We start from the raw sequence: 17,934 nt of genomic DNA, 5'->3' as shown, positions 1-17,934 counted from the left end.
CCTGATCTGTGAGCGCAGACATTTGTGAAGCCTATTGCTATGGCTTAAGATAACTTTTAAGCTTAATGATTTTCACCAGTATGGATCAATAGTATAATTTATCCTATTTCGCCAACTGTGGCAATACTGAACATTAAACCAAGTTACCTGTTTTCTAATGCCTGACTTACTTTTCCGAATTCTATAATGGATCTAGTTTTCTTTCAAATATATATATGTATATATGTCTATACAATATGTATATATACCTACAAGTATACGTACAAACCGCCTACATATACTCTCTCTACACACACGTGTCCCCACACACTGATCTGCAGTAAAATGTCACCTTCACAGGTTCTAAGGGATCCCAAAGCGTTCAAAACCCAGGATCTGCAGTACCAATCCACAGAAAGATATAATATTTAAAATCACAAAATAGTTTTGGGGACTCTGAGACAAAACCGTGTCACGCAAGCCTGTATGCATGAGCCTGACTAGAAGGCTGGCGGGCTCTGCTGACCAAATTCATCTAAACTGACAGAAAAGCGCAAACTGAAACGTAAATGATGTCCTTCCTTCTTTAGCTCAACTGTTAAAAAGCCAATTATCTCCCTGTGCGTGCTCGCCGCATGCAATACTTTGATGACACTTCGCAATCAGGAGTGAGAAACTCTGAAGCCTTTGCATCCACCCGTCCTTCTATCTGGGAACCAGCGAATAAAACAGAAACCCGAAAGGCATAACTCCTGGCTGTAGGGCAACGTGGCTGTAATGCAGGAAAACCTGGGCCTGAGTTGGCGGAGTCCTCGGTCCTCGCCGAGTGGGAGGGTCACACGGGGAGAGACTAATAAGGGCAGCGAGGCGTCCCCCGTCCCCACTCGCAGGGCGCTCAGTGCTCGCGCTGCTGCAGCCGCGCGCGGTCTCCGCTGCGCCTCCGAGGGCCCCGCGCGCGGCCAAGGTAAGTGCGCGACGCCGCGACCCTGCCCGTCGCCCGCTCCCTCGCACGCACGCGGCTCCGGGTGGCCGCTCGCGTTCGGGCTCCTTCGCGTGCATCCGCTTCTCCAGAAAATCTGAAAACGGCGCTCCCCTCGTGGGTGGGTTTGGGTGGATAAATAACGCACACGTGCAGTTGCGCATTCCCATAGGTAGCTTAACCCTGGTACCGGCAGCGTTTGGCACGATCTGGCCACTGGAGCACGCTGAGTAGACCGTAGGTCGTGTTCCTGTGTTCCCATAACGCAGGCTGCGGGCTGTACACTTTAGTTCTAGGTGGTTCTGCCGGCTCCGTGTGTTTGCAGAGCGGAACCAGGACCCCTGCCGATGCGGTGAGAACAGGCACCGAACACAGAGGAAACAAAGATCCCTGGGGTGGAATGCGCAAAACAAACCCACTCCATAGAAATTCAGGCCGTTGGCGCTTATATATTTTGATCCCTGTCTAGAAGCGAGGAGACAGTTACGGGACATAAATTGGGAGACGCGGGGTTGCGGCGCCTCCTCCCCTACCCGTTCGGACCCGAGGCTGCTTCTCCGAGCGCGGCTCCCGGGGGTGCGGCGCGGGCGGGGGTCCCGGGACTCGGCCTCCCCGGCCCCGCTCGTCCCGGCGCGCCCTGTCCTGCGCGCTGATCGCCCCGCAGCCGGAGCCGCGAGGCCGGGCCGAGCGCCGAGGTCCTCGCCGTCCCCTGCCGCTGCCAGATCCGCCGCGGCCGCGGGGAGGAGGCGGGCACTGCAGGGTCCCGGAGAAGTTTGTTGGCCCGGAATCAAGCCTGCCGCGGCCGCGGGCTCTCCAGCTCCTGCGGGGCGCGCGGCGTGGCAGCGAAAGCTGCCTCAAGCCGGTTACGGAGGGAGGGGGAGAAAAGCGAGGAGAGTCGGTGGGCAGACGAGCCGGTGGACTGGCAGGGCTGCAGCAGCCTCAGAGGCGCAGAGACGCGGATTGGGAGAGGGTGGGGAGGAGAAGAGTTCCAGAACGCAGGGCCAGCCAGCCTCAGGGCACAGCAGGCTGGAGGGGAAAAGGGGAGGACCTAGATTCCCGCAAACGCATAGCTGTAATCGAACCATCCCGGAACTGTAGCAGCTGGGCGACCTGAGCCACAGCTGGAGTCTGGGAAATGGGAGCTTAAAGGACATCATGGAGCTGCCTCCCCCTACCCCCGGTTCCAGGACGACTTGGTTCCATCTTCTGCTTGGAGGAGGAGGCCGAGGAGAAGCCAGATTCCCGGGAGGATGGTCCGGGCGCGCAAAAGGGTTTTGTATCTGTCTGTTAATGGAGCGGAGGAGATAAAACCTCTCCAACAGCCCCCTTCCCAGCCATCCCGACAAAAAAGAAAGAGAGGGAGAGAGCAATGGTGCTTCTTCTGCCCCGAAACAAGTGCCACTGTCATTCCTTAAGGGTTTTCATAAACCTCTTCAACTGAGTGACAGTCTTTCAGCATCTCCTTCTGGTCCGTGGGGAAAAAAAAACGGTGGGACCCTCTCTAAGTAGAGATCTTTGACATGTGCCTGCAGAAGAGGAGCAGAGATGTTTAGGTCTTCAGATGGTGCAAAACGTCCCTAAAACCCCTTCCTGAGGAATAGCTCTTCAGGATGGAAAAGAGGATGGTGATGCCCTGGGTGGAAAGTTCATTCTCTCCCTGGGTGTTAGGAAATGGAGAAAGTTACAGGCAGGTGCTTCTATGAGGTGTTGTGCAGCCTGATCTCTAGAACTGGTCAGGGATCTAAGTGGGGTTTCCTGAGAAAGGAGGGAGAAGGTGGGCGATAGAGCAGGGGAGAGAGCCTGAACCTGATTAAAAAAAAAAAAAAAAAAAGGTCAAAGAAAGAGCAAAAAAATGACGGAAAACCAAGTGTGATTATTTATTCTCACAGCTGGGACGTGATCTCTGTGCTTGAATCATCCTCATCCAAGGAAACCACCTAAAACAGATGGAAACCCGTGGTATTCTCCAGAAATAGAAAGTTCCCATCTACTTTCTGGTCCTTCAGTTTAATCTCTCCTGCTGCAATTTTAGTTCATTTTTTTTCCCCCAGCAGACAGCAATGCCCAGTGGGTACACAGAATGGATGGTTTAAAGGCAGGAGAAGATATGCAGATAGAGACCATGGTTGTTTGGCCAATTAGCAACGTAAATACAAGTTCAAGTGAAGAATGAAAAATTAGCAGGAATATGAGCTAGCAGAGCTGGAGAGATGCAATATATAACCTGGAGAGGATGCTGGAAAAAATATTTGGGGTGGGCCACGTTGAGGAGTATATCTTCAAGAGACAGAGAATAAGGAGGCTTAGCAGAACAGAGCAGGAGAGAGGACCTTCCAGCCAGAAGGCAAGGCACGTGTGGAGGCTTAGAGGTGGGCGTGAGCTGTCATGTGCCTGGTAAGTTGGAGAATCCAAGCTGGGGTGAAACCAGAGATGAGGAGATCAGATAGCACCTGCCCAGGAGAGATTGGAGAGGAGAGCTGAAGGGCCAGGGGCTCTATAGAGTGTGATTCTGCAGGCCACGAGTGAGGTAACCAGGTGAGGAAGTTGCACATCGAATTTGGAAATGATAGGAAGGTGGGAAATGCAAGCATGGTATAAAAAAAAAAAAAAAAAGTGGAACAATAGGCCTCTCTTATCCATGCAGAGGTTGTGAGGCGCAAAACGCCTCTGATCCGTCTCGGAGAGAAAGCAAAGATAATCCTGAGATTGCAAGGTTATTCGATCAGAACATTAGTAGAGGCTTCCAAATGGGAACATCAGGAAAAGTTGATAGATTAGGCAAAAAGACACAATATTGGTTTAAAATTTGAAGCGGCAGTGGGTCATTGATTAGAAATACCTGTGGGGGCCGAGCTAGAGAATTAAAATCTGACAAAATACAGGTCGGTCATGGTGATTGAAAGTGAGAATAGTATCCAGCAAGAAAGTTGATGGTGACAGCTGTCTCTTAGGGAAGTGAGTCAATAAAAGAAACAGGTTGTTGAGGGTGGAGACAGTTGATTAAACCTGATAAAGGGGAACCTAAGCCTGGTGACCCCCTGGGAAGTCGACACTAGTTTTGAAGTGACAGGAGAAATAACAGAACTTTGTGGAAATGTGATAGAGTTGATCAGTTTTAGAGAACTATAGACATTAAGAACCAGGAAGTATGCTTTTGGTAAAAGAAGAAAAGTTCAATAGTATTTTTTTGGTCTCACTAAATAACTGAAATTATGTTCCCTGAGGCTTCTTTTAGTAGTTTTTCCGCTATTTCTCTATAACTCTTCACTTCCTCCATATTTTTTTGTAATTGTTAAGTCCCCCCTATCTGAATCTATTACTTGGTTTCAACCTTTCATTTGCTCAATTTTAGTCCAAATAGGATTGCCTTAAGCTATATTCATCCTACAAATTGATCAAATGAGGATCTATTAAATGCCAAGTTGAAACAAAATGCAAATATCAGATACAACCTGTTTTCTCCAAGATATTCAGTATAGAGAGGACACAGGATGCATACAAGTTACTACAATGCAGTGTAGACCAAGCTGAAGCAGGGCTGGATCCTGAGCGCTGGCGGATCCCAAGGCAGTGAGTAATGAATTCTGAGAAGCGGCTTGCAGACTTCACAGAGGACACAGCATCTGAACTACATGTGGAGAGCAGATTCGATGGAAGAGAGTTGGAAGGGCATTCCAGCGTGCGCAGAAGCCTGGCATGTTTGGGGACTTGGGAAGAGTTTGATGGAGTAGAGTTTGTTTGGACATGACCCCGGTCAGATGAGTGGAGGCCCTGACGTAACACAGCCTTGAGTGCCTGCTGCCCTAAGGAGCGGCATGGAAAACACCAGGAGGCTTTGAGAAGGCAGAAAAGGAAAGCCAGGTCTGTGCTTTAGAAATAGAATTCCTGGGCAGTAGGGAGATGGAGCTCCAGGAGGAACTCCAGCTCCTGGAGGAGAGGAGATTATCGGAGTCAATCGCACTTTTCCAGATTCAAAATTGTAGGGAAGTGAACTAAGGCAGCTTTTGTGAGGATGGGGAAGTTGGTATGGATTCAAAACACATTTCAAAAGTAGATTTGACAGATTTTGAAAGAGATTTTATACGGGGGATGAAGAATGGATTCAAGATGATTTTGAAATTTCTAGCCTGGATTCCTAAGTTAAAGATGATGCCTGTAATTAAAAGATAAAAATCAAGAGGGGGGCTTCCCTGGTGGCGCAGTGGTTGAGAATCCGCCTGCCGATGCAGGGGACACGGGTTCGTGCCCTGGTCCGGGAAGATCCCACATGCCACGGAGCGGCTGGGCCCGTGAGCCGTGGCCGCTGAGCCTGCGCGTCCGGAGCCTGTGCTCCTCAACGGGAGAGGCCACAACAGTGAGAGGCCCGCATACCGCAAAAAAAAAAAAAAAAAAAAAATCGAGGTTTCTGCAGAATATAACAAGGGCAGAAACATTGCCGAAGCTGCAAAAGACCTTGCAGAATAACTTCAGTTTCATGACTACAGTCAATAGCAAAATTATAAAATAATGCTAGATGGAGTCTTAAGCTCTTGAGGATTTTTTTTTCCCGTCGTGGGCTCGGATTTTTAACTGCATGACTTTCTAGCCAATTGTTTACAATAGTTTATAGACTCTACTATAGCTTCACTAAAGATAGATTCTGAAGATTGGTAAAAGAACAGATGTGTAACACCTGTTGCTTTTGCTTATTTCCAAGATGTGTCACTTCATAACAGTATGGCCAGATTTCCTTGGTGGAGTTATGTACAGGCACATTGGAGGGCAGTCCAGAAGGTTTGATTTAAAAATCAACCCTCTACCCACTCACATGGCATTTCTTTTTCTAATGAATGTTCTGAAAACATGGGTTCTTTCAGCCATTCAACAACTCAAGCCTATTTTTTAAAGTCGACATGAGTTGCTCATTTAACAGCTTACATAAAGCGAATCAATGTTACCTTTCTATTTTCTCCTTTCACTTATCTTTTGCATGTTATTTTCTATTTGGTATTAGATCTAATGCTCTGCCCCTTTACCTAAGACCAAATTTCAGAGATGCAGGATGAGCATTGTTAACTATGTGATGGCATAGAGTAAAATTATTCATGTTCTGTAGGCAGATTTGGCTTGGTTTCCTTTGAGATGGCCCCTGACCATCTTATCTAGGCAGCCCCCATTCCGTCATTCTGTCTACTGATTCTGTGTCCCTTTGCTTCCTAGTGTCTGTCTCTAAAAGATGACGTATGTGTCTGTTCGTTTGCCATCTCCCTGACCAGAGTGACCCAGGGACTGTTTGGCTCACTGCTTTGGTGTCCACGGTGCACATAGTAGGACCACATCCTGTCGATGGGGTGAAAGATTAAGATTTCCCGATATTCCTTTCTGTGTCCTCTTTGTGGTCACTGTACACAAATATATAGTAATAAGAAAATTTTTAAAATCTATATCCTAATTCAAATATTCTCAGTTTTTATAGTTGCCATCTAAGATTTCAAGAACTGGATTAAAGAAGTTTAAAGGACAGTGGCTCTTTAAAATTCCCTAAGCCCAACCAGTCTCCACAGATATTCTGGTTGGCAAAGGATGGTGAGAGTAATAGGTCTCGGTAGAGGTCAGAGGCCAGCCTTCAGGCAGCCGACTTCTCTTTGCTGTTAAGACAATGAGAAACCAGCTGCAGGCAGGGCTGTCTGGATGACCTTAGAGGGTTCCTGGTCTCCAGGAGTGTTGTCTGCTCAAGACGGCCAGTGCTGGGCACACTCACGACTGTGACTTTCGTACTGGGAAGGAACTGTGGAGGGTCTGGCCCGAATCTTGTTGGAGATTAGCTGAAATTTGAAAAGGAAGCTTATAGGGATGTGATAGGTCTGTCCCACATCCTGATAGTAAACGTCATGGGGAAACAGCAGAGGATTTTTAGTCAAGCACACCTAAACTTGAACCGCAGGCTCTGCGATCCTCTCTATGAGCTTTAATGTCTCATGTCTGTACCAGGCAAGAAGGTCCCTGCTCTGGGCTCTACATTTTAGAAACGTCTTGCTCTGTCTGTGCACCTGCTCTCAGTGCGAAGAGTCCACAGAGGTAAGGGGACCTGCCCACCCAAAGCCAGAGCTTCTGAACTAGTGGGAATCCAAGATGCTGACATTCCCTGACCAAATGACCTTTAGTCATCTTGCAGGATCTGGACACCTCTTCCTTGGGTCCATCTTCCCAGGGACAGACCAAGCCACTGGTGTGAACGATCCTAAGTGCAAGGGGTGGTCAAGGAGAGATGTTTGCAGGTGCTGTGGACAAAGCTTGGGCTTACCGGCATGTTCCCACGTGTGTGAGTGAGGCCTCCTCCCCATGCTGCAGGTGGAACCAGGCATGGGAAACAGCAAGGGAGGAGCTTTGTCTAGGCCGGGGGCCACTGCATCCCTTGCAGCCTGCTCTGTTCCATTTTAAACGTGACCTTGGCTTTGAGGTCTTTGTGAAAGTTTATCTGTCAAGATGAAAGGAGAAAATATATACTTCTTATCAGTTTTATTAGCTTTATTTTTAACTTTTAAATATTTAGACATATGGAGTGCAGATCTCTTGCTCTGTACCCTGCTAACGTTAGGAGCAGGCATGCCTGCCTCTCCACTTATTATGAATATTAAATAAAATATCATATATAAAAGAAATTCTGCTTCAGAAAATGAGACCAACTATGTTGCCAGTAATCTCCATGTCCTTCTTAAAATGCATCAAGAGCCATCTTTGTATGAGTCTGGAAAAAAGTGATTTTGGGGCCCTAAGAAACCTCAGCATCTATATATATTGTCCTGAGGTTCTATATCAGTCACTCAGTTGGTAAAGTGTTGAAGGCTAAAGTGTAAATCTTACCTGGAAAGAACAACACAGTACACTGTGATAACACTGGCTTGGATTCATTTGTAAAACTACCTTGATAGTCACGAGCTGGGATATGAGGAGACAGGGGAGAAAACAGGCACGTTTCAATGAGGAAGGAGATTTTTGGATGGTGGACAAAGCCCAGAATTGAGAAATCCAGGGAGGGCACCACAGGTGGGTGGAGAACAGCTAGAAGCAGCCTGAGGACAGCAGGTATCCGGGAGCCGTGGGAATGATCTGGGAGAGAGGTTCAGGAAGACCTCAAGGGAAGTTTTGCCCTTGACACTTCTGTTGGGGTCAACCCTGAAATTGCCTGCAGTAGAGGGAAAATACCTGGGAAAGGTGTCTTTTTTTTTTTTTTTTTAACACAAACAAGACTTCATTTTGAGACCCTGTAAAAAGTGTTTTTCAGATATTCGTAGCTGTGTACATGTCTAATCAGGATTGAAACAACAGAAACTTCCAATAGCAAACACGTTTTTCGAAACATACCAAAAGAAACGCTGTACATTACAATGACCCTTAAAATATTATAAGATTCTGAAATGCCCAAAGAATTCTGAAAGATTAAACTATTGTCACTACAGATTCAAACCTAAGTAGACTTCACTGTGTCTCAAGATTTAAAAATTGGCAGTTTCCTCTCTTTCAATTCAAAGAATATTTACTGAGTCCTGCTTTTCCAGGTACTATGCCAGGCACCACGATACAGTGATGGACAAGACACACAGCGCCTGCCCTCAGGAGCTTAGAGTTGAGTGAGGGCCATAAACATGTGTACAGACAGAAAAGTCTGAGCTAGAGAAGAGCGGGGCCAGGGCGTCTATTGGTCAGGGAAGGGCTCTTCCACATAGTAACATTTACATGGAAAGACGCAGGATGAACAGGACCCAGCATGTTCCTGGATGAGGAAACAGCATATGCAAAAGCCCTGAGGCTGGAAGGAGTTCAGGGAATTTGAGGAATAGGACATCAGCAGGAGAGGTGGGTAGGAGCCAGTTTACTCTGGCCTTCTAGGCCATAGAAAGCCTTTTGGATTATATTCGAAGTTCAGTGGGAAACCATTAAAGGGTTAGAAATAGGGGGTGACATGATCCAACCTTGACTTTTTTTTTTTTTTTTTTTTTTTTTTTGTGGTATGCGGGCCTCACTGTTGTGGCCTCTCTCGTTGTGGAGCACAGGCTCCGGACGCTCAGGCTCAGCGGCCATGGCTCACGGGCCCAGCCGCTCCGCGGCATGTGGGATCTTCCCAGACCGGGGCACGAACCCGTGTCCCCTACATTGGCAGGTGGATTCTCAACCACTGCGCCACCAGGGAAGCCCCAACCTTGACTTTAAGGAAAGCTGTCTAGTGCTATGTAGAGTGTGAACTTGGTCAGGAGCCCATCGTGGATGGGGAATCAGTTAGGAAGTTTTGGAGGAGTCTACACCAGGACAACCCGAGCTAGGCTGGTGGCAGAGGAGTGGAGAGCAATGGTTAGTGGGTTTGAGATGTGTTTGGGGTAACACATGCGACTTGTTGATGGGGATGTGTGAGATGGTGGTACAGAAGGCGAAGGAATCCATACGATGCTTGGGTGTCTAGTTGGAGCACTTTGATGGGGGCTAGTCATGGCTACTGGGAAGGGTGCTAGAGGAGCAAGGTGTGGTTAAGAACCAAGCATTGGATTTGCATGAAGTGATAGATGTCTCTGTGACGTCTGAGAGGGAATAGTGGGTAGGCTGCTGGATGCAAAGTCTCAAGTTCGGAGACCAGGATTAGACTGGAGAGGTAAATTTTAGACCCATCATCTGACAGATACTGCTTAAAGCCGAGAGGATTGGTAAGATTACCTAAGAGACATTACAAAGAGAGAGGAGAGGAGGACCCACAGATCCCACCATTAAGAAATCAGGTAGAAAAAATATCTAAGTAGGGGAATTAGAAGGAAATACCGGAGAGTGTGAGGGCAGGGAGGCCAATGACAGTGAGGGTTTCAAGAAGGAGGGCGTGATCAGCTGTTGGAAATGCCACGGAGAGTTGAATTAGATGCAAAGAGAAAAGGATCCTTCTTTCAAGTTTTGCTGAACTTGGCTGGAGACATTTCAGTAGAATGGTGGCATGGCCATTCTTTTGTAACTAGAACATTTAGTCAACTAACCATAACATCAATTCTTCAAACATTTTGAGGAAATGAGTGTGAGATTAAGTACTTTTATCCTCTAAGGGACTCAAAGAAATAGTTGGGAAACCTCAAGTTTGAATTCATATGCTTATGGCTATATAGCTCTCTGGTTCTTTGTTGCTGAAACAGGGACCAAAGCTTCAATGAACATAAAGTTTGAGGATGCTTTGGCATTTCTCCATTGTTCAAACATCACTATCAATCTCAGGATGAATAGATAAATATAACTAAGTTTTTACTAATTATTTTTTATTAATATGTGGAGCAAACAATTATAATAGCAGATACTTTTTTGAACACTTACTCTATTCAGTGCCCTGTGCTATACTCTTTCCAGGTATTAAACAATTCATTGCTAGTATTATTCTCAATTTTCAGATGAATAAATGAAGTCTTGGTGAAATCATGTAACTCAGTCATAAGTGGTGGAACGTAGGCATGAAGTTTTAACCACTGGGCTATACTGCTAACTTATCAACTCATAAAAACCATTTTGGTTAAAGATGCAAACAATCAAGGATCTCTTTGAAAGTTAGATCCCTGTTTGTGAGTTCATTTATTTGAAATAGATTTAATTACTTTAACAGTTACCAACGGCCTTGAAATAACAGCTAGGATAAGTTTCCACAGTCGTATGAGGATTACGACCGTAGCTGGATGAGAGAGTTCAAAAGAAATAAGGCATAAAACCAGCTGTTTGATTTTTAGAACCACACATGTGGTTTTAATATTGCAATTTCTGCTTCTAGCTATTCATCCAGAAATATCTAAATCTTGAATTAATTAAAAAATGCTGATTTTAGGGTATTTGGCACATACAGAATATCAAAGATGGTGGCTTTAGTTTTTTCTAAACAGTGTCTATTGACAACCTCTAGGCTTTGGTGTGATGCATTCTTTCTTTGAATTATGGCAAAAAATAATATAATATTACTTGTATATTTAATACTCTTACAATAGCTAGTCTAATAATACTGCAATTGTTAAATACACAGAGAGGGCCATTTTATATTTTTACTTGCAGTTTGTTTCCACGTTAGTTACTTCAATATAAAAAATAAATTTAAGTAATTTAAGTTTTTCATTACTGGGATTCTTTTTAATAAATCTTTTATTGTAATACCTGCAAAGTAGTAATCTACATTCAGAAAGACAAATAATTATGGGAGGTAACAAACTGAAGTTAAAAATGATGCCAATGGCAGGCTCAGATGAGGTAGGCATTGGACATATCTGTTTTTTTCTTTAAATAGAAGGAAAGATTACTTTTCACGTGTGCAGTAATCACTCCAGTAGCAGTGACTATTCAATCCAGTAACAAACATAGTTAGGTTTATAGAAAATGTAATGATATAAGTTAAGCCAAAATATGTAACACTAATATTCAGAAGAGAAAATAGAATTGTGAATAATATAATTCTATTTTAAAAATACAAATCATTTTATATGACCAAAAGAATGGGCAACAAAAGAAAAAAAGAGAAATTAAACTACATAAAAATAAAAAAAATTCTGTGTAGCAAAGGACACAATTAACAGAGTGAAAAAACAACCCACAACATGAAAAAAAATGTTTGCAAATCATTATGTCTGATAAGGGGTTAATATCCAAAATATATAAAGAATTCCTACAGTGCAACAAAAACAAAACAAACAACCAGCTTTAAAAAATGGGCAAAAAAAGGGGACTTCTCTGGTGGTCCAATGGTTAAGACTCCGTGCTGCCAATGCAGGGGGCACAGGTTCAATCCCTGGTCAGGGAGCTAAGATCCCACATGCCGTGAGGCCAAAAAAAAAAAAAAAAAAATGGGCAAAGGATTTTGATAGACATTTGTCCAAAGAAGATATACAAATAGTTAAAAAAAGATGCTCAACATCACTAATCCTTAGGGAAATAAAAATCAAAACCAGAATGAGATACCATCTTACACCCATTAGGATGGCTGCTGTTAAAAAACAAACAAACAAACAAAGAAACAAAACAAAAAAATCAGAATAAAGAATCTTGACAAGGATTGGAGAAATTGGAACCATGGTGCATTGTTGGTGGGAATATAGAATGTTGCAGCTGCTATGGAAAACAGTATGGCGGTCCCTCAGAAAATTAAAAGTAGAATTAGCATATGACCCAGCAATTCCATAAGCATTGAAAGCAGGGACTTGAACGGATTTTTGTACATTCATGTTCATAGCATCATTATTCACAATAGCCAAAAGGTGGGAGCAAACAGTGTCCATCAATGGAGGAGGAATGGATGAACACAACGTGGCATGTATGTACAGTGGAATGTTATTCAGTCTTAAAAAGAAAGAAAATACTGACACATGCTACAGGATGGTTGAACCTCGAGGACATTATGACAGGCGAATAAAGTCACAAGAGAATAAATACAGTGTGACTCCACGTGCATGTGACCTAGAGCAGTCAAATTTGTAGAGATGGGAGACAGAAGGGTGGTTGCCAGGGGCTGGGGTGGGAGAAATGGGGAGTTACTGTTTAATAGATACAGAGTTTTAGTTTTGCAGGATGAAAAGTGACGGGTGGTGGTGGTGATTCTATAGCGTGAAGATACTGAATGCCACCGAGCTGTACACTTAAAAACGGTTAAGATGGTAAACTTTGTTATGCGTATTTTACCAGGATTAAAAATATATACAAATCTAATTGATTCACTTTGATGTAAAGGAGAAACTAACACACTATTGTAAAACAGTTATACTCCAATAAAGATGTTAAAAAAAGAAGAGTTTGGTACACTTTAAAAAATAATTTAAAAAAAAATATATATATATACAAATCATCGTAAGTAGCGTGGTTTTAAAAAAATTTAGAAGAAGAGAAATTTAAGTTATATGAGGCTGTATGGACATTGATAATTAATTAGGAACTAATCTGAAAATATTTTCAGAGGCTTTCATGCATAATAAGGTATATATTAATATATAACGTCTAATTGCATGTATAATCAGATATCCAATTATATAATTATATATATTGTAAAAATCTGTTGTGTTCTCTTTGGTGACGAAGATTTTCTGGAGATAATGATGAAGGGAACTGTATGCAATAAGCTCAATTCAGATATTTTGTTCTGTTGCAGGTCTGTGGCCACTGGATTCCATGGTTTTGAGGCGCCATGAGACCCGCTGGCTCTTGGAAGCTTTGGTTCTGGGCAGCGATGCTCCTGCTTCCTGCTTCCGCTTCCGTGGTGAGCAGGGACAAGCCAGGTATCCAGGCCACCTCTTGTCCAGTCTCCAAATGTTATTTATAGTCTTTACTTTAAAAAATTATTAAAAGAAATCTTATTAGGGTTGAAGAGTCCATAGATTAAATCTACTAGCACAAAATAGACAATAATTTATTGTTTTCCCCATTGACCTTCACATTGCACATCGAGAATGTCTAAAATTACATTTTTTTATATGTGTATTATATTAGTCTAAATAGGCTTTTCTTTCTCTCACTGATATTTACAAATATAAATATGTATGTACATCTCTGTGTGTGTCTATTTTTCCCTTTCCCCTTTAAATGAAGTTTTTCAAGTTATTCAAATTGTAAGTACAGAAACCCATCCCCAGTTAGGATTAACCAAGGACATAGCTAATGTTAATTATGAAAAAGTGAAAAACATAATAAGAAATAGAAAAGGAAATGTAGTTTAATTATATATCAATTTTGTAGTATCTCAGATGAGGCAAACAAAAGATTAACAGTCGTGAGAGCACTTTTTGAACTAAATAGATAATATTTATTTACAACTGTTCAGTTATCAACCTCATAAATATTTCCAAAGGACTTGAAGGCAATTTGAAACATTCACTTCCACCTCTGATTTTTTTTTTTTTTTTTTTTGCGGTACACGGGCCTCTCACTGTCGTGGCCTCTCCCGTTGCGGAGCACAGGCTCCGGACGCGCAGGCTCAGCGGCCATGGCTCACGGGCTCAGCTGCTCCACGGCATGTGGGATCTTCCCGGACCGGGGCATGAACCTGTGTCCCCTGCATCAGCAGGCGGACTCTCAACCACTGCGCCACCAGGGAAGCCCTCTGATTTTTAAAAATGATCCGGTGGCTAATTTGGAAGGCTTTTCTTGCACATTGAGTGAGTGTAAGTTACTGACCTCGATGTACTTTGCATTACAAAGTTGAACCGGACACATTGAAAAGCCGTTTGCTGAGCAAAGAGAAACTTCAACTCACCTTCTATGCAAAGGATCACATATGATATATTCTGACCACGGTCACATGTGATGATGTGTCCTGAGACTATGAGTCTTATTGTGCTTATTCTTTTGAATGTTTCTTTCAGAATTTTTGCTAAACAGGTATAAACTTACCCTAGTAGAGACTTTTGAGTTTGAAGCACTCATAAAATAAAAACAGTCTCTTATAAAGATATAACACATCTGAGTCTCTCAGAGTGTTTTGTAAGTCTTTATGATTTTTTACTAATTTGGCAGGAGGTACATTTCATAAAATAATCTACATGAAAGTTTGAATATTCTAACACTGTACAAATGACATCCTGTGGCTATCATACTTTTTTTGGGGGAAACACTTTTTTCAGAAAAATCGGGCATGACTCATGGCAAAAAGAAGTCCATAGGGCAGGGAGTTTATTCTGATAATGTTGCTACTCTTCTGAATTAAAAAATATATATATTTATTTTGGCTACGCCAGTTCTTAGTTACAGCATGCGGGCTCTTAGTTGTGGCATGCAGACTTCTTAGTTGAAGCATGCATGCGGGATCTAGTTCCCTGACCAGGGATCGAGTCCCAAGCCCCCTACATTGGGAGCGCAGAGTCTTACCCACCGTACCACCAGGGAAGTCCCTCTTCTGAATCTTTTTTATAGCTCTTCCTTTTAAGAGACATAGCAGGAAATGCAGTTTGCTACTTAATCAGAGGGGATAGGACTTTCTTGGTTCCCAAGGAGAATGAATCAGTTTCTAGGCACGTGCTAGTGTGTAATAAATAAATGTTCCTGATGATAATGATTTGAAAGATCTACATAAATGGTTTTCCAATTTTAGTGTGAGCAAGACTCATCTGGGATACTGATTCTGGAGTCCCCACTCCCAGAGATTCCTATGATGCGGGACAGCCTGGGGTGGGATTCAGTAATTTACATCTTTAACTAGCTCCCCAGGTGAATCTAATGCCGTGTGTTTGCGGAAAACAGAGGAACACTCACCTTTGGGATGATTAACTATTTCTTTTATTATTATTATTTTTTTCTGCGCTGGTTGTCTTGCACCTTACACTACCAGGTTGCATTTATTTATTTATTTAGACTTTAATAACTTTTTGGGGAGGGGTAAGAGCACTTAGCATGAGCTCCTCTCTGGTAACACATTTCTAGGTGTATAATACAGTACCGTTCGCTACAGATCTTGCAAACAGTACTGATCATCTTGCATAACTGAAACTTCTCCATCTTGGGATTCCCCTGAATGTTTTGCTCTTGTAACTTGGCTATCTCAATTCTTTAATCAGGTTATATTGTATGTAGGAAGACTGAAATGCATATATTCTGGCCAGTTTACCCTACCAAATTAATCTTTCTGAAATATTTTCCTAAGAGTGTGAATTCCAAATTAATTGGAACTCTCGTAAGATTCATGTAACCTGAAGCACTAAGGGACATTCCTAAAGAAAGAAAAAGGAGAGTTGTTTTTTATCGGGGCATTTGGTAGGAGATGCTTGTGAAACAGCCCATACTAAACGTGCCATGGAAATTGCTTAACTGCAAGTATCATTTGCTTTCATTGAAAATGTCAGCACAGCCCCATCATGAGTATTATTGAAGAGTATAATATTTCGGGCCTGGCCTGACAGGGGCTCTTCTCACGTCTTGTGTGTCTGATTCACAGCACAAAGTTCCCTTTTTAGTTTCCTCATGTGCAGACCTGCGCCTGTGGTCACTAACCATTTACCGGAGGGAAGTGATTACAGCCTAAAAATAAAATATAACAAATCTGAGGGAGAGGCTAGGGTTTCAGCTCTGGAGTCTGTGAAGTTGTCAACAATCTGCTGTTAAACTTAAATATACGAAGGATGAATCGAGTCTTTTAATTGCTTTACTTAACTCAATGGGGTGCCTAACGATTGCTTGCAATATTGGCCCAGTTGGGATGAAATTCAAGAGTAATATGGAGGGATTCGATAACACCTTTAATATTAAAATCTTGAAGCTTTTCAGAATTAGCTCTTCCATATTCTTTCATCAGTTTTACTATTATGTTGAGATTATGATGTAAGGCATGTTTGTATATTTTCACACTGTGGATAATTTGAATGTGGCCGTTTCAGTTTAGTTGTCAAAAGAGGGTGGGGAAGAGAGTTGTATTAATAAATATACATCACAGAGATCATCTCAAAACTTGCTTTAATTACTTTCTTAAAACTTTTCTCTATGATAGAAGCTTATGTCTCATAATGGTTCCTCTTTCTCCTGCATTTCCCTTAATCTGTTCTAAGGCAAAAGTACTGTTATCATCAAAAGTAATAAAAACAGAAAATGAGGTAAGAAAGACCATTAAAAAAAGCCAGACTCAATAAAGAGATAATAGAATGCCATCCCTTTCACTTATGGTAAAACTTCAGGGCTTCCCTGGTGGCGCAGTGGTTGAGAGTCTGCCTGCCAATGCAGGGGACGCGGGTTCGTGCCCCGGTCCGGGAAGATCCCACATGCCGCGGAGCGGCTGGGCCCGTGAGCCATGGCCGCTGAGCCTGCGCGTCCGGAGCCTGTGCTCCGCAACGGGAGAGGCCACAACAGTGAGAGGCCCGCGTACCGCAAAAAAAAAAAAAAAACCTTCAGGTTAAGTGTCTTGATGGAATTGACTATAAACTTAGGCCCCAAACTATACACATACACCGTTTTAAACTAGTTTTCTATTGATTATAAGGAAAAACTATTCTTCTGAAATTTGGCTTTTACTAATTGACACACGCTGCACTCTTAAACTCAAAGTAGAAGTATGCTATTATATAGAGAATTTTATTTTGTGTTTTGAAGAATTCGTCATGTTCAGTGTGGTACCAGGTAAGAGTCCTACTGCTGACAAATGTACTTTGTAACTCCTAAATTTTTAAAGTGCAGGAAAGCTTCACAAGTATTAAATAAAGATTATAGCTCCTAACCTGGTATACTCCTCTGGGTGAATGGTTTTGGATAAAAAATTAGCAGTGAAGTTTCTGTGACCCCTCGTTACCTCTTCGTTAAAATAGCTGTGTTCCCATTTTTTTCTCGTTTGGTCACTTTTCCATATTTTTTTGTTATATTCTGGTCCAATGTGCTAACCTCTTTTTTTTTTTTTTTTTTTTTTTTTTTTTGCGGTATGCGGGCCTCTCACTGTTGTGGCCTCTCCCATTGCGGAGCACAGGCTCCGGATGCGCAGGCCCGGCGGCCATGGCTCACGGGCTTAGTTGCTCCGCGGCATGTGGGATCTTCCCGGACCGGGGCACGAACCCGTGTCTCCTGCATCGGCAGGCGGATTCTCAACCACTGCGCCACCAGGGAAGCCCTGTGCTAACCTCTTATTGTTAACCTGTGTTTTTCTCCCAACCTAGGATACTCTGTAATCCTTCATCAGACATATTAGCAAAGTATGAAGTGTACAGGAGTCCCCAGGGCAACTAGTAACAATTAAATGAAAGGCCTCTGTCAATGGGAAGCCTGTCAGCCTTTAAAAAAAAAAGCAAAACAACTAAAGGCTGTTATTTTGATCCATTTATGAAAAGAAAACAAACTAGTTCTATGTCTGTGGTAAATTACTGCTCTTCAACTTCCCCAACCCTGATCTTGGACAAATGCTGTATCATGATCTTTGTCACTAAAGGTAAAGAAAACAATTTTCCTAATGCATGTTAGAAAACAAGAGTGATAGCTGTGAGAGTGGCCATCATCAAAACAAACACCAATAACAAATGCTGGAGAGGGTGTGGAGAAAAGGG

The 17,934-nt window shown here is 43.0% G+C and overlaps 1 protein-coding gene across 2 annotated transcripts in view; it reads left to right on the top strand.

Moving 5' to 3' along the window:
- The first annotated feature begins 862 nt into the window (after nt 1-862).
- COL19A1 (collagen type XIX alpha 1 chain) overlaps nt 863-17,934 on the top strand; it is a 363,734-nt gene continuing 346,662 nt past the window's right edge. The window contains exons 1-2 of one of the 2 annotated variants that reach the window (XM_067011389.1): nt 863-943; nt 13,077-13,203. In XM_067011389.1, the coding sequence (XP_066867490.1) occupies nt 13,113-13,203 (91 nt within the window). In that variant the 5' untranslated portion in view covers nt 863-943; nt 13,077-13,112. The remainder of the gene's footprint in view (nt 944-13,076; nt 13,204-17,934) is intronic. The other variant, XM_067011388.1, reaches the window with a different exon arrangement.

Source organism: Kogia breviceps, chromosome 13 (genome assembly GCF_026419965.1).
Source record: "Kogia breviceps isolate mKogBre1 chromosome 13, mKogBre1 haplotype 1, whole genome shotgun sequence".
In the NCBI taxonomy this organism is placed as follows: Eukaryota; Metazoa; Chordata; class Mammalia; order Artiodactyla; family Physeteridae; genus Kogia; species Kogia breviceps.
This window is presented reverse-complemented; position numbering and strand designations above follow the sequence as displayed.